The sequence below is a fragment of the Cariama cristata genome, unplaced genomic scaffold (genome assembly GCF_000690535.1).
Source record: "Cariama cristata isolate BGI_N322 unplaced genomic scaffold, ASM69053v1 scaffold34810, whole genome shotgun sequence".
NCBI lineage: Eukaryota > Metazoa > Chordata > Aves > Cariamiformes > Cariamidae > Cariama > Cariama cristata.
Window position 1 is genome coordinate 3,445 of NW_009597055.1, and position 24,370 is coordinate 27,814.

The 24,370-nt window shown below is 38.6% G+C and overlaps 1 protein-coding gene across 1 annotated transcript; it reads right to left on the reverse strand.

Moving 5' to 3' along the window:
• Positions 1–431: 431 nt before the first annotated feature.
• On the reverse strand, positions 432–24,347 carry LOC104168028 (unconventional myosin-Ie-like). Its single transcript, XM_009708469.1, has 10 exons — positions 24,340–24,347; positions 20,449–20,547; positions 16,329–16,473; positions 12,212–12,326; positions 11,343–11,512; positions 10,731–10,876; positions 6,350–6,496; positions 4,554–4,711; positions 3,597–3,689; positions 432–640 (listed from the first exon to the last, which is right to left on the reverse strand). Exons 1-10 carry the CDS (start codon positions 24,345–24,347, stop codon positions 432–434), a joined length of 1,290 nt encoding a protein of 429 aa, XP_009706771.1.
• Positions 24,348–24,370: the final 23 nt, after the last annotated feature.

Here is a 24,370-nt window from a genome sequence, read left to right on the forward strand (position 1 = left end):
CCTTCCTCCTAAAAAGAAGTACAAGTCTGGTATATGAGTCAGGAGTCAACGCTGAAACAAAAGGACTATTAGCCAGCATTTCTGGGCATGACAGTTGCCATAAAATACCACATCTACTGTTTATGATCTGTAAACCAGATGGGAAAGAAGGCCTAGTTAAACTCTGCCAAGTATCTTAATATCCTTAAGTAGAAGATACCATGCAAGTTTAAGATATTAAACTAGAACTTGTTCACCTTCACTCCTAAAGGCCTATGATGAAATATGTGGGTTGAAATCCTATGGAAGATGATACCTTTGAGTACAGCTCAATAGCACACTCTGGTCATCTATGAATCGGATATACAAGATAAGTATCAGTCATGAACAGTTTGAATGTGTGAAGCTATTTACAAAAATCAACACTTTTCTCTCAGATTTAATGTAAAATCTTACCCAGCTGCTCCTTGGTCAGGTACTTTCAGGAAATCCAAGCTTTCTGGTTGCTGTGAAACCTTGCCTGATCCTCCTGACAGTTGCCGTGGTAAAGTTGGTCGTGTCATATTTGTATACAGGTTTTTCTGATTGCCTCGTTGATTTCCTGGGAGATGGGGAAGTGGTACAGACTGTGGGGGATTTATTACTCCATTTTGCTGCTGACCTAAAAGTAAATAAAGTGTGAACACATCCAGTCACAACTACAGCTCAATAAAGGTAACCTTTTCCTTGTGTTGATGGCTCAGCTGTCAGTTAGATTCAGCTGTCAGCGAGACTCAGCTATCAAGGAACTTGAAAACAAAATAATGTTGAAATTTTAAAGTTTGATTTATACACAGTTTCAGGTCTGCTGGTGATCTATTTTGGGTTCACGTCTTCACAGACTTGTGCTCAAGTCTGAGACATGTGCTTTGAGTGTTACAAGCAAGCAAGAGGATTAGGTCTCAGCTGAATTTAACCTTATTAATGTCAGCTAGCATGTAACCACCACACCCCTATATAAAACACTGCATAAAATTTTATCCAGATAAGGGTTGATCTAAAGCTAGCTAGAATTGCTGGGGGGTCTCTTTTTTCCTTTTAAAGTTCAAACTCCGTCCAACTCCCTGAATACTGGGTAGACCATTTTTTAAGTTGCTATAAATATTTGTCTGTTTTAACAAGCAAGGGTTTTTTTTTTTGCGTGTTTGTTTTTTTGGTTTTTTGGTTTTTTTTGTTTTGTTTTGTTTTGTTTTTTTTTTACCAAAAAAAAAGCCTTGCTGCTACTTTGATAGCTCAAAAGGAGTTTGAATTTTCTAGGTGATGACAAGGGTAAATGCCTTTAAATAACTATGCCTCTAACTGGAATTTAAAACAAACCCACCTATGTCTGAGCTACTTGCAGGATCAGGGTCTAAGGAGCTCAATTCTGCATGCTTTACGTTCCTAAAACCCCCACTGAACAAAATGGGAGCTATGCTCCCATTATATTTATTTAAGCAATCTGATTTTTAATATTATATTAATGCTGTAGGTGATCCTCTCCTTTTTCCATTGTGATTATGCCTGTTGAAAATTAGCAGAATGAATAGCTGTGCAGAGAGGAGAATTCATAATCATGACACTTGGAAAAACCTTACTGCATTCAACAGCTGGTCTTTGCTTCTGATACTCTCTTGATACTGTGGCAGAGCTTAAGTAGTCATAAACTCATACATAAAACCCACTTTGGGACCCAAGCCAGTATGGCACATACATTATGGTTATATCAATAAAGGTTTGTTTTATTCTGAACATGTATGTAACAGTCTGTTCAGCTACTGGACCATTAATTTCAAAACAGATGTGAAAATAGCAGAATACAATTCAAATGATCAAGGATGATGGCCCACAGCGTTACTTCCCCACACTGTGAGAGCACGATGGAGAGATCTGTTTGTGACTTTAAAGGAGGAATGTGCCCAAATCATGCAATTGCCTCGGACTCCTTGAAAGTCTGGACAGTCTAATCGGAACTTTTGTAACACCTGTCTTCAATCTTATTTTTTCCAGCTATAATTGGCTACTTTACAAGGGAGGCTGAGTTTTAAAAAAAAAAAAAAAAAAACCCACAACACAAAACCAAAAAATCGCTGTACAAAAAAAATATGGTAATTGATTTGAGGCCTGTATGAAAGACTTCCACTCACCTTTTAAACCTGATACACGCTAATGCGTAAGGGTCAACATAACATTTAACTTAAGTAGTTACACCTATCCTGCCTGGACACTACAGTGTGGTTCCACTGGTCCGTGAACATCTAGTTCAACTCTGCAGTTGAACACTTGGGAAATAGTGGGTCAACAGAATATTGTTCTCTCCTCGGAGTTCACAGTCTAAATAAATTTTTTCTTTCTAAGTGAGAGGTGAAACACCCTGATGACATCAATCCCATGCAGAAAGTTAGCCCAGTGTCTTGCTGCACACAGAGGCAGGCTCTTCTAATCAGGAGTCTCTGTTGATGTGTCTCTTTGGGAGCTGTCATAAGCACCAAGGGATACATGATTATGAAAGGCCATACTGCAGGTATGGGCATGGACTGGTGCCTTGGATTTGGGTGCAAACCTATATCCAAACTACCTTACCTACATGAGACAAGTTGGGCTTGGTCTGCAGGCACAAAGCTTCTTCAACCGATGTTTTTGTCTTTTTCGTGTAGCTATAAAACTGCTGAAGGCTTTTGGAAAATATTAAAACAGACTTTCCTTGCTTTAACTTATCCTGTTGAATATTTACTGTCTGTGTCTGCAGACAGGTTAACTCCTTTAACTACAGTAATTTCCCACTTTACTATAAGCAGTTCTTGCAGATCATGCAGTCCTTAGTTTGAATCCTGCAGCTACGAGGACTGGGAATTGTACAGTTAATTTGGTGACCAAGACTGGTTGCACACCCAACTTACACCATTAGCATTGTGTTCCTCAATAAACAGCAGCTGACTGAAAGAGAGCCCTTTGTTAAAAAAAAAGTACTCTGGGAGTGTAAGTAAAAAAAAAAAAAACAACCCACTTGGGAAATGTTGGGTCAATGGAATACTGTTCTGCTCTCACAGTTCACAAGCTGAATTAATCGTATCTCTCAAGGGCAGAAGTGAAACACCCTAATGACCTCAATCCCATGCAGAAAAAGCCATGCTGCTCACTGGCACAGCTCATACATCTCAGCATTCAACATACAAAAAAGTAACAGGGTAGGGACAATGAGACATAAATTACATTCCACTGTTTACTGGCATTGAAAGCAGTTTCATTGCAAAGCATCATCTATGGCTTGATAACTGTATAGCTTTTACCCTTGAAAGGAAAGTGGAGAGGGCTACGAGGTTAGTTTTAGATGCAGTGTCTTATACGAAGTAGCTGAACATGCCAGCACCCATGACAACCACACTATTGCTGGTGGAATACCAGTTTGATCGTCTGCAGACTCCCAACAGTACACTTCACAAATGCCTACAATATATGTTTTCCAGACAGGATCTTTTAAAGAGGATTTTAAACCTTTACTATGATTTTTTTAATGAGTAAAAATTACCAGATGACAAGAGTAAAGTGAAAGCCTGTATTTCAAATTCTGGTTTTTGCCTGAGGCCAAGAGGACTTACCAGGAGGAGGCGGTGCAGCTCTCATAGGATAAGTCTGATTTTGAGACCTGTTGGAATACCCTCTGCTTTGGGTAAGGTTCCGTCTAGTAGGACCTAAAAGAAACCAGCAACAGCTTGTTACCCTTTCACAATTACGTTTATTAGGTAAGTCCTTCCTGCTTCCAGACCCCTACTCTGCGATCAGAAAGAGCTGATCTCCAGGAAGAATGAATGAATCTAACTCCTAGAGTGTTGGCCAGGTTGTTGTAAGGCTTTAGGTGCAACAAGGATGACTTAGGCATATTTTCCCTTTTGTGATCCAGTTCAGCCACAGGATATAAAGTAAAGCTGTCTCAAGACTACAGTAAATGAGGTCCAAAAGACCATTAGCTTTATGAACTTGTTTATAAACCATGTATCCATGGCACAGCAGTACTTTTGACCATATGGTTTCTGATCAGCAATTAGCATGAGAGAAAGGTAGGACACAAAACCTGAGAGGCTGGTATATTTGCAGCTCAATCTTTGGTGATACAGAGGTAGGTTACCTTTCCTCAAATCACAACCTGTCCTGTCCTGATGCAGACTGTAGGAACTGCAGGAGCTCAGAGCAGAGTGAAAGACTCTTCCGCAAAATGCTTGGCTAATTGTGCCATTTGTACTATGTCACATGATTAAATGCCCTAATTTCTTTTGCTGCAGGGCAAAGAATTTCAGGCATTTCAGAAACAATTGGTATATAGTGAAAGTAACAAAATTCCAGCATGACTGTAGAGCACCAAGGAATGCAGCTGTATCATTAGGATCTATAACTTGGATCTTCTTTTAAGTGTTACAGAGAAATAACAAAGAATGTTCTTTCTCAGGCTGAGGAGGCCTTCTCATGCTGAGGCTAGAGGAGGCAAGCAAGGAGACAGAGTCAACCATTCTCTACATTTCTGAACCATTCACTAATTTCTGAAGGAAATTCATACTTACGGGAATTCTTTGGTAGCCCTGGTCCGATGCTGATCTGTAGCACTTTATTACTTGGCTTGAGAATGGCTATATCTCCTTGGCCTTGCATAAATTGCACTTGTCGAGAGCCACTGCTGCTCCAGGGCCCCCAACTCTCCTTTTTCAGCTTCACTTCAAGTCTAATGTAAGCACAGGAACACATGAATAAAAAACCAGAAGGCATTTCTATGTCAAATGAAGACAATATCACTTGGCAGCAGATAACTTAGAAATATAAAACCAAAAAGCTTAGCCTGAGAATCTGTATTCCCTGAGTGACTTAGCTGACATAAACCACCTAATTAAATCTCTTTTCCATGCTTTTTTTACATGTTCTTCTCAAATGATGTTTTAACATTCCTGGAAGAGCTACTCAAAGGAAGTTTAAGATGCCCTGGAGCGGATGGAGAGTCCAGAGCGCTTTGAAGAAAAATATGCAAAGGTCTGAGTAAGAGATGTGTCTGCCATCAAACATCACTGCCTCTGCAGCAGACTCTACTGGAGCACGCTAGAGTGCTCCGTTCCTAAACATTCTTCTGTAGATACCGTTAGATGTATAGATATAGTAGATGTGTGTGTGTGTATATATGTATATACATTGGCATGTATATGCCAATATATATGCTTTAGGAGTGGGCCTTGTGCATGTTCCAGCAGTAAACATTTTTGCATACATACACTTCCATCTTTCCAATTTAAATTCTTTTCCACACACGTGCAAGTATACGTGCGTGCACACACACACGCGCACACACATATATATATATATATATTCTTTCCCAGCATTTCCACACTATCCATCTGCTCTGAATCGTACTCAGATACAAGCTAAGGAAATTACGGTTTGGTTTAGAGCAAGACCCCAGAAGTTTTACATGAAAAAAAAAATAATTTACTCCTGGTACTGGCTTTGGATTCCCAATGTACAGGACTACACACTACAGGAATGTTCCATACTTCAACTGTCCTCCTACACCCTTTCCAAACTTAAATAATAATCTCCTGTTACCTTTTATAATTCTTCCACTTTTTTGAAGGAAATATAATATACAAATCCAAGGCCTGCTGTTGCTAATCTGCTTAACGAGTAGGAGTATTAACAAAAGCATATGTTTTTTGAGATGGTTTCCAGCGTGTCCTTGCAGCTAAAATGCACATCAAACATTCTATAGCTTTTCAGGCTTGTTTCTAAAAAAACGTTCCCACTACTATTCTTTAGAATCATCCTTTCACCCTGCAGTCTTCTGTCCCCCCAACAAGCTTCAGATTGTTACATTCTGTCTCCAGAATTGTCTTTCAAACTCTTCATGATGATGTTGCCACTCCGAGGTCAAGATTAAGGAGCTGGAAGAGGATGCTCGCTTCTCAGGATAGGAAACAGCAGCCAGCACAGAGATGGAGAGCTTGCACTATGGCTGCACCTTAACTGTGCGGTGACTGACCCGGCCCTTGCTGTGGGGCAGAAGCTCTGCTGGCACAGAGCTGCTCTGTAGCACAAAGCTGCAGACCCTTGAGCCTGATGCCACGTTCAGCAGAATGAAGGCAACTCTTCTGTGCACACAGAGAGTGGGAAGCGGCAGATGGCCCAGGTACAATCCTCATCTACTACTCTGATGAACTAATTGGAAAGTCTGGTCTCCTTGCACATACAGATTTTTACACCGTGCTGCCTCTTAGTATTTTAAAACAAAGCATAGTATCAGGAGCTCAACAACTAGCACTCACTTATTTGCAAAGATTATTTATTCTTAAAAGCCCATTGAAAAACCGTAACTCACGTATTGCTAAATTTCAGAGGTAGTTTTCTCTGTGTTTTCTCTTCATATCGTTTTGATAAGAGGCTTAAAAACTCAGTTTTGAAGACCGATTCGAGCAAACTATCATATTCCTGTTCATGTAGAATGAAAACATCATCCTGCATTGTGCTGAAAAGAAATCAGAGCATATACCATTCAGATTTGAATTTCATCAGCAAATACAGCCAGCATTATAATGACATTTGCAGAGTACTCATGCTTGATTTTTAAAAACGTTAGAAGGTCCAAGCAGCATTAATTATAGAATCTTGCTTTCTGAGAACAGGTTTGGGTTTTTTTCAGGCGTTGATAGTGAATTATCTGAAACAATCCTTTTTGAGAGACAGGAATACTACTTAAGTCATTTTACAGTAATTACTGTTAGCAAAAGAACATGTGCTATTAAAGTTACAGTTAAAGTCCATCTCTTCAATAATGGCAAAACTTGTGATTAGAGGTGAACTAGAAACTTGGAGGTTACTAAAGTAAGAGTGAAACCCAAAACAAGCAAATTCGGAATGAAAGCTTTCAATTTTCCATTGGCTTTAGCTTAGACTGCTTTAACACAGTATAAAAAACCACACACGTTGGGTTCCATGCCACCTTTGGATCAACTCCTATTTACACCTGCTAAAGATGCTGCAAACCACTTCACAGAAAATGATATCCACATCAGTAATTTGCAAGGCTGACTTCTGCCCTTCCAGAGTCCCCACAGTAAAAACAGTTCTGTCACATGCTTGTAATTTGTTTATATGTGTATCATTCTTCCTTTTAACAGCATGTTGACATATGTCCTAGCTATAACTACATTGGTGCCTGTCTACTTCTGCATCCTCTCTACAAACAGGTACAAACAAAGCTTTCAAAATTGATTTCAATACATTAGCTATCACCTACTAAGTGAAAAAGGCGCTCTCAGTTTGCATTTCTCTCTGGAGGAGTGAACCTTTCAAATCCTGTTGGATTTAGAATTAACATTCATTACAAGTTTTCACAGGTTTTTTTCTAAAAAACAGTATACATAACTCAGAAGTGTGAACATCTGCATTGCAGTGGTTACGGCTGAGGAAAACCAGGCAGGTGGCTTTAGCAGCTAGGTGAAGAGCAAGCCAAAGTTACATACCCATCACTAAGAAACAGCTTCTTTCAATGGTTTGCATAGTAATACATCACACAAAGAAGGTGCTGATCTCTTGCCTAAATCTATGTATGTATTGCTTCAACATTTCAGAGTAACTCCAAAAGTAAATTAATTATAGCACACAAGGAACACAAAGAACATTCAGCTCAGAAAAAAAAAAGCCTCCACCTTCTATTAGAGACAAAATTAGATTTATTTGCCCTCATCACTGTTTTCTGATCCTAATTACCTAACAATCAACAGCTTTCCACTTTGAGCATGCTCCTCCCTTTTCCTCTCCCAGCTGGTTTGCCTGATTGCTGACTATAAATCTGAAAGAGGGGAGCTTTCTGACCCTCACTTTTCATCTGGTTACTGAAGACTATGACTCTCTCTACAGACTGTGAGTACCTTTTTATGCACAATTAAAAATAGCTTCATAGTGCTGCTAGAAGTGCTCTTAACTGTCATGTATGAAAATACAATTCTAACCTGCTTAAGATGTTAGATGAAGGATGAGTTGTACCACTGCCTGTTTTTCTAAAAATCTACCTGCCACCTGTGCACTCCATAATCTCCTTTCACATTCTGAAATCTTTCCCATAATTTGGAAAATGGTGTATGAAACTACAAATTTACCTTATTAGTATTCAGCATAGCAATAAAAAAATCTATAAAAATAGAGTAAGAGCATGACCTCCTTTCCATCAAGCAAATCTAGAGCCTCGGCAAGGTTCTGAATGAGACCAATAAGAAAAGCCCAAGGCCTGCAGTAAATATCATCCAGTCATTGGTCCTATTTTTGCTGATTCGGCAAAGAGTCTGACTTCACAATGCCGTTAGCATGTCCTGTGTCACTCCTTATCAGATGAATTATAAAGCTCAGTTATTTATTATTACTAAAAACGCAAGAACATTTCCACGAGAGTACGGGTTGTCATTCTCAGTACCCTAAACAAATTCCAAGTTGGGCATTTGCACTTTAAATTGCAACTCCTTTAGTAATTTAAGTTGTTATGTAGTGTTAGTTGCTGTTAATACATGTCTATAGTGCTGATTGCTCTGCCCTTATTGTATGTAAGTGTATTGATACAAGCTTGCAACAATATATTGCACATGGGTTTCTTGAGACAGATTGTTTAGAAAGCAATGCAAGAATCCAGTTAGCCTCTCTCCGCCTTCCATTTAAAATTAAATATATTTTGTGTTGATTTAGTTAAAATTTAATATTGCATGAAAAATAACACAAGAATAGAAGCTTACAAAACTTTGAGGCTGCAATACGGAATAGAGCTAAATCCATTCTGGATAAGCTCATGAAGGATGTTATTGCAATTATTTTCTTCCACCACAGAGGGGTTTGAGATTCACTTCAAAACCAGTCAGAAATCAATTATCTTAGATGTGTAGAAAACTTAAACTATAGGGACAATAAACTGGAGTTTTGAAAAGGCATGAGAGAATGCATGTTAGAGTGAATACAATTTTTGCTTTGAGCCTGACGAACTGCTTTGGGGTTTTTGTTTCTCTGTTTTTTTCCCAAAATACATGGTAGGTAATACATGTACTAAATAAAGGTTTCACTCCAGTTTTGCTAACTGAAGACTTAAATACTACAAGCGCTAACTCTTGTCACTGAGACAAGATTCGAGAGAAGCAGTAACTTTTACAGCCTCTGCAGCCAGAGCATTGTATTACTACTAAGCCACCTGAATACAGAGTTAAGAGGTCCCTTGATTAAGACCCATTTGAACTCAGGCCATACTAACATGATAACAGGAAAAAGCCTTCTTGCCCCCATAGGTTTTCTAGGGTTTGGTTTTGGAGGAATACCAGGACATTGTGACAACTTGTCATTCTGAATCTCCTTTTAGCATGCACAAATCCCCGATGTTTTTTAAAACAAAATCAGTAAGCTAAGTTCAAAACATTAGCTGTAATGTAACATTCATATTTCTTCTGAGCTAAGCACATTGGTTTTGCTTCAGACAGTTCTGTGGAACTGTTATTCACATGCGAGAGGAGCGTAACAGCTCTCACTCAGTTGTCAGGCAGCCGTCCTTGCAGCCAACTGAATGTGGCTGTGCCTTTGGAACACCACAGGACCAGTTCAAGTCCCTGCCTGCAATCTGTTGGGGCTTTGCACAGCACATGCTCCAAACTTGGAGCACTGAACAGACAGGTTCCACTCTCATCTTTAATCTCTGTCTACTACAATTATTTTGTTGCAACTTTCGGTAAGAAGATGTATGATAAATAAACCACAGGTTTTAAAAATGGTACTGTAAGCAGACACATCTTGCAGACCTTTCCCTAGTCTTGAAATGGCTGTGAAGAGTTCTGCAAAAATGTGAAATCTGCTGGTTTTAAGTACTGGATAATGTCTGTGAGATTTCTGGCTATGCTAATGGGAATATTTTATAAGCATATACTAAAAAACCTTTGCAGTAGCTATCAATACACAGTACTAAAGTGTAGACTTGTATTCTGTCAAAATAGTAAGTTATTTCAATATTTAAAAGTACACTTGTTGCCCTAGATCAGTATTATTTTGTATTAAATTACACTCAGCTACCGGCTCTGATAAACTGCAATAACAAATGCAGAGGTATACAGAGACTTTGTTCACTCACCTTCGAAGGGATGAAATTATATAGGCAAGAATCCACTGGTCTCATGGGCAGTTTTTTCCTGTTTTTGCTTACCTAACTGGGGTTCTTAGCTCTGGGCAGACACCTCAGATATTTCCTGCAATCTGCGATTAGCTTGACATTCAGTCAACAGAAGTGATGTGAAATCCAATTAGAGATAAAGGTTTTAGTAGCTCACCAGACAGAGAACACCCCTTCAGGAAGCAGTGGACAGGTACAAGGTGTACTTCTGTAAGTAAGAATTATTTCTGGGATACAAGCTTGAGCCAAAACTTACTAGAACGTGCTTGTACATGGTGAATATATGCTTCACAGAATACATTTTGGGGAACACATGAGACAGGTGAGACCCAGTGTAAGTGAAATCTTTTAACAATTGTCAGAAAATGTTTGTGGGCTGGCTATAACATAAACATCTATTGCTATAACACACTTGCTAGGGCTGTGAGTGAAAATAAGGCTTCAGCTTCCTTTGTTTACAAGATTCAATTAATACAGCTTAAGAAATTCAGCCTTCATCAGTCGACTTATTTACCCCCATTCTACACAAATTTCTCTGTCAATGGAAAGATATTTTCAAGGTACTGACCTTAGAGAAACGGAAAGAATTCTCTCCACTTCCATTCTTCGCTTTAAGACTTCTTTCACTTGGCCTTTCTCTGGACCCTGCTTTATCTTTTCACGCCCTATCAGGTATATGCACTTTGGAGTGAGGACAAGATCTCGCTTCACACTCTGAAACACAAGATTGTTTGAAAATACATAGCTATGGGGAGATCAATGCATTAATGTTGTGATGCTGTTCCAAAGATGTATAATGTACTCTGATTTGGGGCAATACTGTTAGTCTTTGGTTCAAGTGAAAAAAATACTGATGGGCTTAGTCACATGACCTCAGAGTCAGATTACACAGCACAGGAAAGTAGTTTTGTTCCCCATTTCCTAACTAATGTAGCTTTCTGCCCAGCAAGTCCCATAAAGCCTTCATTATGGAGACAATAGTTTTGACAATGGCAATGTTCTGATTACAAGGGTGTAACTGCTTCCCTAGGTATCTTTTAAGTCAAAGACATGTTTTTTTTCAAGCTTGTATCCTAGATCATATGACACTAACATGGTGGCGTTTCTGTTAAAGGATGGTAAAGACATCTTTAACTCCCTAGCAGAACTAATCATTAGTGGATGTTGCTCTTGAACCTACCTTAAACCGTCTATCATATTTAGTTACGGTGTCTGCAAAATCAATCTTCTCCCGTTTGCCCACAAACTGGCGTAGCTCTGGATGGTCCTCCATGCCTATGTAATCTCCCACAAAATTCCTGTTAATGCTGTTCCGTCTTCTCTCTTTCTTGTTCAGCAATAGATCTGATGCTTAAATACCAAAAATAAACATTGATTAATAGTATTTACTACGTTTTCTAAACTCATGATCTGAAAGAGCTAACCGTTTCAAGCAAAACTTTTTGGGAAGAAGTGATAACCAAATTGTTTATAATATGGAAAAAATAGTGAAGCACTGCTACTAATCCTTTATATAAGGATCCATGTGATTATTAAAGCCATTCCTAATGAAATACACTGATGGTAAGCTCAGCAGTTATGATGAATTGGGAGCACTTCTAGAACTAAGGAATTTCTCACTCGTTGCTGGAAATTAAAGACTAACTCTTCCAAACCCAGAACATTATTCATTCACATAACCCAGGTCACACATGCAATTAAACATTACAGTCCTTGGATTGATTTGTATCATCTACAAACCATTTAGGTCCTGTATAACCGTGGGAAGCTTTTCCTTTCTCACTTCCCTTGGAATATCTCTGATCTCTGCCCTACTTGGTCTGGCTTTGTTTTGAGAGTACACTGGGTACTCCAAGAAATCTATGCATGCAGAGCAGCCAGCCTCATCAGTGGTACCTTAGGGGTCCAACAATTTGCAGTCATTCCGAGGTAGTCATCTGCAATGCAATGGTTTGCTCTATGGAGAGGGAGATACCTCCATCTCTTGTGGCACTCTTTTGGTTCCTGGAACCATGTGTGAAATATCTGTCATCAGAAGTTATGACCTACCTTCTTCTCTCATCTGTACGTATTTCTTCCTGGCCACATACTTCCTCCATGCCTTCTGGATGGCCCTGGCATACCCATCGTACTTCCTCTCTCTCATCTCTTCTAACAGAAATAGCTGCACAAAGAGACAGTAGGGTGTGTCAAACATTTTAAATGAAAAATTCAAGAAAAAGCTATATTTTACTTTCAGCAACTTTCCAGTGTGTTCTACTCTAGATCCAAGCTGGTGCCTCTACCAGAACTATGGGATCTGAGATCGGAATGTTAACATAACCTTTTCTGCAAGAAATCTCTGATGCTTGAGTGGTTCTGGCTCTTACCAGTCTACCCATTAATTTTGATACCCAATGATGAACGGAGAGGAACATGGATTCTCCCTGAAATATTCTATTGGTGCAACTCAAGGTTCTCTACTGGGCATGCATCCAGCTTCCATCTTCACATTGTCCAAAATTCATATTTCTCCTGTCAGAATGTTATCATGTCTATGGGGATCTGTGCAATGTGTAACATAACCTACTGTATTCACATGTAATTTTCTTCCCTGTCTGAGTTGCATAGTCCCCTGTCCATTGGCTCCATTCTTTCCCAGCAGTGAAGTTTGTCAGCTGGCTGCAGGATTTACAACTATGATCTTGTATTTCAGTATGACAAAAGATTTTTGGGTTTAAAATGTCAGAATTCAAGAGAAAAAGCTGATTTATCAGAACACAAATAGAAGGGGCATCCCCTTTTTTTTGAGAATTTTCCAGGCCCCACTAAAATGTATGTAAATTTAATGCATTAGAACAACTTCATGATTACTGTAGGATACAGCATATTTCACTGTCAACTGGTACATACTTTAAGTTTAGTTAAATGTTTTCTTGTCTCATCAGAAGCACAAGCATTTGGCTAACAATTAAAGTACTAAATCGCTCCACTGACATGACTGTTGCTTATTATTTCCCTCTACTTTGTGTTAAATATTTGTAAGGACTTTTCTGCTTGCTTTCAAGAGAGATAAAATTAGTAAAAACAGGTATATCAAGAAGCAAACCTGGGCTTCAGGGTCCCTTTTTTAATTTGCTGCCATAAACCATGCAAATCTAGAAAAATACTGTTGTTCATATTGATCTTAAAAAGGAAACTTGATCTAGTGCAGACCATTTCCGCAGAACCTCACTTGCTCTTGCACAGAGTTTATTCAGGTGTTTGATGGAAATGTAAATAGTGAAGCCTCCTTTCTGCCACCCATAAAACCTTATTTCACAGTTGGCACCTCTCCATCTACAGCAAGCTTTTTTGAAAAAAAAAAAAAAAGCCTCTTCACAAACACACAAGCACTAGATAGGGTTTCAGCACACAGGCATGAGTGCTCCGGATGCAAGAAACTTTCTCAGCTTCAGCAGGGGCATGATTAAGCCCTTATGCAATTCAGGGTACAGTAACAATATTGATGTTGTCTCTTGTGAACACTCACCATTTATTTCTCTAACAATAATGCTAATTGCAAAATCTCAATGCAAAACAGTCTATCACCTGCAGCTGAAGGTCACAATTAAGGAAGTTCAATGAAAACATTGAGTTAAAATACAGTTCATAAGTTATAAAAATACTGTATAAATTCTTTCCTAAAATATGTGTTATAAAGCTTCCCCTGACACTCCTGAGCAAATCAAGTATTTTTCATCTGATTAATGACAACAGGTGGTCTTTGATGGTAGAAAGAAAAATTTTCATTTACCATCTAAAACATTATTTTTCTCAAGTCATATAACCCTAGCCAATATTTTAGTAATACAAGAGACGATTGTCTTTGATACTGAAAGATATAAATCAAGCTTTAGAATATTCAGGTCAGAAAATTTTTCAACTTAAAATGAAAAAGGCCCAGACTATTTTTAGTACTTGTTTAAAAATTGATTTAATCCTTTTAAAAAAAGATAAATTTTAAAGAAAATGTATACAGTAATTGAAAGCATTAATTTAAATTAAAATCAAAATGCAACCCAAAAAAGTTTTACTATGTTGCCCTAACCTGTAGGAATTGCCCTTCAGTAAAACTCACAGATATGCCATTAAATGACATATACATGCAACCAGGACTTAGTATCACAAAAATGCATTAGAATGGGAAGATGCATCCATTGGAAAACAATTTCGTCCTCTTGGAAACAATCTAATAGCATATGATGTTGAGGTACAGAATATTAATGTTTTGGCCACTTCAGAGTGAAGGGGAACTAGATCCATCAACCCTATGTAAGCACTTGCCACTTGGCTATTAAACAGAAGACAGACACCAGCAAATTATTTCATTTCTTTCTTTGAAAAAACAAACAAACAAGAAACCCAAACAGGAATAAGACCCACCCCATTTGTGAAGATATGGCTGCTGAAAATCTGTGCTCTTACAAGGGGCAAACATACCAAGCTTAGGTTATTTGAGCAGCCAGGAAAGGAAGTTATTTCCTTTTATGATTTATTACATAAAATTGAAAAAATACTTTAAAATTTTGGATTTATTTATCCATAAAGTAGCATAACATTGAGAAAACAACCATCATGCAAAAATTATTTTAGTTTCTTCCCTTAGTTGTTTATCTCCCAAACTGAGATTGTATTTGGTTTGTAACTAACTGCAAACGGCATGGATGCAAAATAATTTCACAGTGAAAACAAGAAAATCAGGTTTGCTACAGTGTAAGATAATGAACACAGGACTGGAAGATTTTGCTTAAATTACTAATTCTGGTTCCTTGTAATTACAGGCAACTAAGTTGTCTGTATTAATTCAATAGATACTTAACCAGAATGTGTACTTGCCACCACCCTATAATAAACCTGATGTCATCAGTAAAGGACTAAAATTCACAGCTGTAATATCACAAGAAGAGATTTCAAAGATATCTGCTAATGTCCAAGGCTGTCGCACCGACTTTGGAAGACAAAACTCCCCAATAATCTTAGGAAATAAATCATGGCATGTGCTACAGAGGAAGGCAGACAAAGCTCACGCTTCCTCATAATTGGCTAGCTAAGGTGTTGCTTGCAATGACTAAGTGGGATTAATCCTGTACTAGAATTTCCTGCTCTGCCAACACGGACCTCGGTATTCTAATAACCTACATCTTGAACACTATAAGCTTTATTATATAAACATGTCTCTCAGATGGCAGGAGTGTAAAGTCTCATTATTTCTGAACAGACATGATACTATCTTACCCCTTATATGGTAGAAACAACACGGTTTCTATTATGACTTGGAGAAGTAGTATCTTTTTCCCTTTACAGATATCTTCCCATGTGATTGGGCACAGCAGTGTCATTGCCTGAATTACTGTTGCTCTACAGAGCAAAAAATGTTTCTGGAAAAGAAAATGATAGCAACAAAACTGTTCTGCATTTATTTTGATATGTAACTTCAGGTAAAGCACCAAGAAACCACTTACTGCTCAACTGCAAGGTATGCTCTACAAACTATGCCTGATTGCTTCTGATAAATAAGGCATATATGATGGTGAGTAGAGCATAGTTTTTCTTCCTTGGTAACTCTCCTGAACAGTGATGCAAGAAACTTTTTTCCAACAGATTTTCTGCAGTTTAGCAGCCACATGATAAAAACAGCCTTATGATGCCTCCCTAATGTTCTTTTTGAATGCGATTTCAAGTTGCAGTCATTCTGGAACATTGATTTACTCAATGACATGTAACATATCATTACTGTATCTGGGGGCTGTTCTTGTCCTGAGAAGAGGACCTATTTTCTTGGGCCAATGGCCATAGATATGTTTTCATGACATGATATTCCTTCATATGACAGATTCTCTGATGGAATGTCACAATGTGCAGCCTGGCACCAAAGCATCTTCATATCCCATCTCCTCCTTGATGCATTTAATGCTCCTTGTATTAGTGTCAAAATCATGCAGGGTCCTTATGTACTGTGTCTGTTATAAAAGTGCCTAGAATCCCCATACAGCCTCGAGGCACCTGTGACAGACCTGTCCAGTTTGACTTACATTCTTATGCTTCTCCCACCTTAGCACGTACCATGCTCAACTTCTGAGTGGGCAGGCCTTTTATTTCAGCAAAACAATTTCATATTTAAAGCCTCATGTTCTGCCACACTTACAGACTCTGGGGCTTTGATGAAGACTTTGGATTTCCCAAGCTGGTATTGGTCAGGATCCATGTTGACTGACTGAAGCAGGTGGAGAACTCCTTGTTTCTCTTCTCCTTTCCAGGAAGGCCAGGTTGCTTTGGTCAGAATGGCATACCTTAACCACCAAGGAGAAGAGATTAAAACCTGACATCAAACAGCAGCAGCAGAATTCCACTGACTCTTAGTCAGTATTACCCTGGGGGGAGGGTTGACAATTTCAGCAGGGAGTGTGGAAAGATGCACAGTATTAAGATGTTACTTGTTTAGCAAGACCAAACAACTGCAATGAGAAGGACAACAGTGTCCAGGAGTCTCCCATTTCCAGATGCTAAGTTACTACTTGGTAACTGCAGCAGTCAATTACAGAAAGTTCTGCTGTATCTCCTTAAATCCAGGGCAAGGTTATTTACTAGCAATGACTTACGGTCCAGATTTAAGTACCTACATCCTTGGTATTCTAGATTCATTCCTAAGCACGTGGCCAATTTCCCACTCAAGCCTTCTCTGTCTGTCTTATTCTTACAATGGCCTTTTCTGTTTCTAAGCAAGTGGCCAGCTCATGCTCCTTACCCACCTGTTCAACAGCTGGTCTGCATTTAGCAAGGAGCCATTCTTGGCTTGATCCCAGAAAGCATTTGGCTTGGCCTCTGGTGCAAGAGGGAAGATACAGTGGTGTTGGTGCTACCTAGAGGGAAAGCTTGTTCCACACACAAACTGTGAACTGACCACACAAAGGGCTAGGGAAGGCAGCAGGGAAGTGCTATAATAATGTGTCTTTGATAGGAAGAGGTGAGTAGTCTTCTGTCTCACAGTATTCTCTTTAAGCCTTGAAAATGAGGTGGACGCCAGGTTGCAGCCCCTTTTAAACAGTCCACTCTTTCAGGCTTAACTTGGGCTTTTGGAACTGCCAGGCTGGAGTTCCAAAGCTGCCTTGTTCCACTGCCCACTAAGGAGCACTGATGGGCTTTAGCTGCCTCAGCATGTCTAGGGATAAGTAAGTTCTCTAGCAGCAGCTATTTAGACTTGTTTAACAATGAGATGGGAGAACAGTTAAGTATGTTGTGACAAATCTCTCCCCCAAATCTTTTATGTTCTTTACTCTTGACAATTTTTTTTAATGCCTTAAGTGTACTTGAGTTATATGAACTAAATCATGCTTATTAGTAAAACTATTCAAGTAATGAAAAAAGTGATAAAGTACGGAGTTCAGTTTGTTGTAATTCCCAAGTTCTTGTTTCTTAAGAGGATTGAGATAGCTCCTAATAAAATGTTCTCAAAAATCACACAAGGGATTATTAGAAAATTCATTAAGGGAATGTTCATTACTCATTCTTGTCATATCTAAAATGTTACCCAGCCAGGAAGCAGAAACAGTGTCATGCAACTTAAATAACAATAACACACGAAGAAAAATAGCGGTTAAAAAGGAACATATCACAAAAACCAAACACCTTTGAACAGCAAGTATATGAAAAGAGAAAGCTAACTTACGAATAGTCAGTAGGATTCAAAAGGGTCTACTGATGTTATATTCAAATTTATTACTAGTTAACAAATGCTCAGGTACTATGCATGATGGTGTAACAAAACAGCTCTTATACCATCTTAAAAATAGAAGTATATTATACATAATCTATGTTTACAGACAATGTGTACACTTCTATATTTATGTAATTTATCAGTATTATGGGATAAATAGATGCAACCTAGTAAGGAGTTATAAGTTAAAGTAATTCCCAGCTTATCTAACAGCCCCTTTTACAGGTTCATCATGTACTGCCAACACTATAGTTGTATGCATGGGTCTAAGCAAGTCTGAATTTAAAGGAGCTGATGTCAATAAAGGCATTTGAAGCTGTGACCTTCCACACAACAGAATTTGACACTACATTTCAGTTATAAGTTTAAAGTAATTCCCAGCTTATCTAATTAACAGCCCCTTTTACAGGTTCATCATGTACTGCCAACACTATAGTTGTATGCATGGGTCTAAGCAAGTCTGAATTTAAAGGAGCTGATGTCAATAAAGGCATTTGAAGCTGTGACCTTCCACACAACAGAATTTGACACTACATTTCAGCATCTTATAAATTCTTTCCTACATCTTCTGAGCTGTAAAGAAGGGCACAGGGAAAAACAGGACTTTAGATGTTTTAATATAAGTAAAGCTCTTGGGTACAAAATAAGAATAGATTTGAAATTCTCATTTTTCATAAACTCAGATTAACTTTGTACATTTTACTGGTGTGACAAGTCTACAGGGCAGAAGAAACAGATCATTCTATAACATGCACCAACTGAGCATTTCACAATTTTGTGACATGACAATTCTATCATTGTTCACTGCTGTTTAGAAATGGTACTTTCCTCTAACGTACTTGTGCGTGTTTCCCATTAAACTGGTCATGTCACTATCCATGTATCTAGGTTTTTCAAGCTTGTGTAATTTGATCTTACAGAGGATTTCAGCACAAGTACTAAATGTGTTCTTAAAATGTTTCTGAAACAATTTCAAATCATGACTGCCCCCAAAAAATGATCTATTATAAATTCACAGTAAGCAGTTAGGTCCTATGCCTAAACATAGGAGTATGGTGTTCAGCTTTCACATTGGTTATGCTTTGAAACACATAGGCCTTTTCAGTGACTGTGGCTTTTTGCATGCAAATGTAAATTTTGTACATAAAAGTCTATTCAGCCCAGAAATCTCCACTTACATGGAGCTGCCAAGGAACGCCCAATGAAAACAAGTGTACAAGCATGCATTTCCTGTCCATCCCATGCCTCAGCCCACTTTTACTCACACTGACTCAGGGTGTCAGAACAGAGCTTGTTCTGGATGCTACGGAACTGTGAATGGAAAGGTTGCAGGAAGAGTTTTACTCATTACAAAATGTTAAATGTAACAAGGCTAATTTGAAACAAATGGATGAATTCCATAAAGAATGGTTTCAGTTGCTTGTGGATCTCTACATGTAAAGTGAAGTATAGAAATCTATTCACCTTCCAGAAGTACCATGCAGGTTTCCTTTGTGCAGACCTATCAGGCAGATTTCCAGACCTGCACAGCCCTCACAATCAGTATTCAACAACTGTGGAGGCTAGATTTAATACACATTATTAATCTGTTATTCTGTCTCGGGAACAGCCTGTGTAAGTAATGCAACCTGAAGCATACTCACATTTACATGTCTGGGCTTGAAGATCATGAAGAAAAAGGGATTTAAAATTGTTCCATAATGAAAATTGAGTCTATACTTTCAGATATTTTAGGTCTGTCTATTACCAGATGATTAGAACATTCTCTGTATTACCATGAAGCATTACCAGTGGCTTTGTTCTGCGCTGTCTGCTCAATTATACGCCACTCCAGTTTGGGCATTTATTAGCTCTATGTCTCAGTTTTCTAAAAAACAGGAGCTGAATGTTGTATAAATCTTGAAATTGCTCTTATTTAAGAGGATTTCATGAGCTAGTGGAGGTAGTTAATCATCTTAACAGCTGGTCCTAAGACAGTGAAAAAAGGATTGGTCTCACAGAGCTCTGACTTGCTTTCATTCAGTGAACAGCTGCAGTGGTTTGAGTTGTAACCACTCCCAGCTGTTTGAACACCAGTAGAAGGATGTAACAAGCAATTTAAGCTAAGGTTACTCTCTACAGTGAAATGGTTGAATGGCAGGCGTGTATTTCTTTACCTGTCTTCTGTCATTGGGAAAGAAGAGTTGGGAGACCTAGAGCTGCAACATTTCAAACAAAGGCTAGCAGCTAGACACTCAGATTCCAGGCTCTGATGCTCATAACTCTAAGTTCCCTTAACTCTTCTTAACTTTGAGGAACCCTCTCATAGCACTACAAAAAGAACTGAGGTTTTAGGGAAGTTTACAGAAAAATGAAAAAAGCTTTAAAAGACACAAAGCCAACTCTTTAGGACACTCAAATCTCTCCGTAACCTAGACTGTGAGCAAGGTAAATGGGGAAAAAGGAAAGGGTAAGTGGGAAATGAGAAGCTTTCAAAACGTGCAACTTCTTGTTTTCTTCCTTGTCATATAAACAACTGTGCTGTAACACTTCTCAATAAGTATTACCCTACCTCTGCAAAAACTTCTTGAAAACCCGTCTGTAGGCATAGCCAGCTCTTCTTACACGAATATTTTCTTTCAGACCTAAGTATTCCACTTGATGTTTTACCCTGTGGACAAAAAAAAAATGCAAGATTTACAATCCATTTCATTTCAGCGTATTTGTGGATTGAGGTACTCTTAAGTCCATATCATGTTTAAAGACTACTGACTTCTAAAATTCATGCACAGGTATATGAATGTATTCTTGCATATCACCATGCACACTGCATGGTAGGAAAAATATTCAAAGCAGGTAGACTACATTACTGACTTCAGTATACGTAGCAAGTTTACCTTAGCATTTTTTCCTAGTTTAACTTCCCATCTCCTAATTGATGTATAAATTTCTTAACTAATATTATTATGCATAAAAGGCCAAGTAACTATTACGTATACAATTACATATGTGGTATCCAAGGGAGTGGGAACTTTTTTTGTGTTCTTTTATTGCAGGTTTCACCTATGTTTTACGTAGCTCAAACATCAACAGTAGCACACAGCAGCTCTTTTTTGGTTGTTCTGGAGAAAGGACCAAATCTGATGGCTGGAGAAAGCCCCAGATGCCAAACTTTCATTGCACAAAGAATCAGAAAGAAGAAAGCCAGGCTGATATATTCATGAAAAGCTAGCATTCCTCACTTTACCATGCTGCAAAGGAAGGATTTGAGGATAGGCACAGGACTGGCTGAACCATGCCTGGGCAGGCTTGTTCATGGCATACTTTAATTACAAACAAAAATTGAGCTGGTACCACCAGTCCCACAGAAAGTGTTAATGATTGTGGAGCGATTCTGCTGCACTGTGAACTGGAACATCATTATCCCAACACCATGACAGTTCCCTCATGCAAAACATGTTCGTTTAGGTTCTAAACAGGGAACAAATACGTCCCCATGAATCTCAAAGCAGAAAAACAGCAAAAGAAAAAAAAAAAGCATCCTTTTTGGCAGCTTTCCCTCTTTCTGGAGCTGCGGTTATGTTATTTTATGTTCCTTCTTGCATATCCTGCTAGTCTACTATTTAATGCTTGGAGATTTGATTTGAAGAATTTCAGTTAGTTTCCTTAACAATGTATGACTCTTGCTGTTTGCCTTTGCCTTTCCTTAATTTCCTCATCTAAGTGACATGGCTGGAAGAGGCAAGGTCAGTTTTTAACTCTGAAATGTAGTGTTCAGGGGCTTCTGTTGTTGTTCTTTTTAGGGCAAATTACAGAAGCTTTAGTGTTCAGTCAGAAATATAAAAGTTGTTAAGATTTTAGTCCTGTAAGTTTAAAACAGAGCATATAAAATAGCATTTCTTTACATATAATTAAAAGAAGTGAGCCTGTAAGGAGCCATTTAATTTTGTTTTGCTTACTATTTCTCTGATTTTACAAAAGATTTTTTTCAAATCCTGAAAAACTCTCAGTTCATTCAATGTTATTTCTCTAGCTATTTTGAAATAGTAAATTTAAATATAAAGTGTATTGCCCATTGAATTTTTTTTTTTAGGTTGAGACATTCTTTTCACATGACTCATAGTATAAAGGGCAAAAAACTTTTGAAATCCCATGCTACAAATGACCAAAGCCCTTCAGTTCTTTCTTTTTAAAGAACACTTATGAGAGGTATTTTACTAAATGATGAGTGATACTGCTTTTTTAGCTTATGATAAAGAATACTGCACATTTTAATCTTGCTGTGTTCAAGGAATAAAGTATATTTTGTACCCACTCCAAGAATTCTGGTACAGTAGAAAAAATACATTTTCCTGTTTATAGCTTTCCCTCCTGTTCATATCTGGAGTAACAGTATTACTCCCATTTTCTTACTGTCCTGCCAGTATTAGTGTCCAGCAACAGAGAATTTGAGACATTTTTCTGTTTTGTTTTGTTTTTTTTCCTTTCTGAGAAAAGGCACACTGAAAACTTCCCTCCAGGCATCAACCTCAAGCAGGTCAGGGTCTGGGAATTCAGCTAATGCAGCAATTTTGAATACAAGTCCAAGTGGCTGTGCCAGGACCTGAACAAAACCACATTTCAAGAACACCCCAGTTTTTGGAATAACTGAGGTATTATACAAGGTTTAGATATTACACAAGGTCTATGTTTCAGTGCTAAATATTCTGGAATTATTCAACAGCAGTACAAAGCTGGAGTGACAAGGCTTCTGCAAGCACAAAGTAAGACAGGCTCTGTGAAGGTTGTTTTTTTTCCCTTTTTCAGTAACATTTTCACTGTTTAGTAACATGCTATTAATAAGCAGATTAGCTATACTACTCCCATCACATATAGCAGCAGCATGTGTATGATATAGCATTATGTGATTACAGAAGAAAAAAATAAACCCTAAACCAATATTCAGCAAAATATCACATAAACTTAGTTATGTTTTGTATTTCCCTCAACACAGAACCTTCTCACAGTAAAATCATGAAATAACAAAATTAAGCTTGAGTTGTTATATGCATATAAAATTATTTTCTCCGGATATGTTACTAACTGCTACAGAATATGTATCCTATATGAAGTCCTAGTATAACATATGCTAAATCACAGTTTGAAATAGAAGACAATGTTAGAATTTATAAACAGGGATGAAGGATTACCATTGCAAGAACTACTTCCATTTATGTCCAAGTTTGACAGTATACAATCCTGTATTTCATTTGTTATCAGTAGCTGCTTCATTTGCCAAATATCATCCTCACTATGGGAAAACAAGAAGAAATCTTGCCCATTTTTGCTCCCAAAGGGGTTTCATGAAAGCTGGCCTTTTCTCAGGACTAGGTTTTTGTTTGTTTGTTTCATTGGTTTCCTAGCAACACCTTCTACAATAACAGGCCTGTTTTCCAATATGGTTGATTTTAAAAGCCCCTCAACCTATAGTTAAAAGTTTTAGACATACTTTTTCAAGGATCACTTCCTTTCCTCCTTTGGTCCCCAGTGCCAGTGGAAAATCAAGTGCTGCATAGTAGGATTTTCAGGGGTGGAAAAGCTAGAGAAAGAGGGTCTACATTTACTGCCAAGACCTAAATGACACTTTAAAGTGCATTCCCAATTGTGGCTTCTGTAAGTGCTCTACATCTGCATGCAATTGTGCTAGTCTGCATGCCAAATGGCAGGAAGTGAATTCTGGTGTGTTGTTGATATGGTCAAGAATGCTTTTTATCAGACTTTGCAACTTGTTTCAGTGTGATAAAAATAACCACTTGCTTTATTAGCACTTTTACCAATACCAAAAGTACTTGGTATATAGTATCATAGAATGGTTTGGTTGGAAAGGACCTTAAAGATCACCTCGTTCCAACCCCGCTGCCATGGGCAGGGACACCTTCCACCAGACCAGGTCGCTCACAGCCCCATCCAACCTGGCCTTGAACACTTCCAGGGATGGGGCATCCACAGCTTCTCTGGGCAACCTGTGCCAGTGCCTCACCACCCTCACACTGAAGAATTTCTTCCTTACATCTAATCTAAATCTTCCCTCTCCCAGTTTAAAGCCATTGCCCCTTGTCCTATCACTACCTGCCCTTGTAAAAAGTCCCTCCCCAGCTTTCTTGTAGGCCCCTTTAGGTACTGGAAGGCTGCTCTAAGGTCTCCTCAAAGCCTTCTCTTCTCCAGGCTGAACAACCCCAACTCTCTCAGCCTGCCTTCATAGGAGAGGTGCTCCAGCCCTCTGATCATCTTCGTGGCCTCCTCTGGACTTGCTTCCACAGGTCCATGGCCTTCTGGTATTGGGGGCCCCAGACCTGAAGGCAGTACTGCAGGGGGGGTCTGAGCAGAGCAGAGGGGGAGAATCCCCTCCCTCGACCTGCTGGTCACACTGCTTTGGATGCAGCCCAGGATACGGTTGGCTTTCTGGGCCGCCAGCACACATTACCACGTCATGTTGAGCTTCTCATCAACCAGCA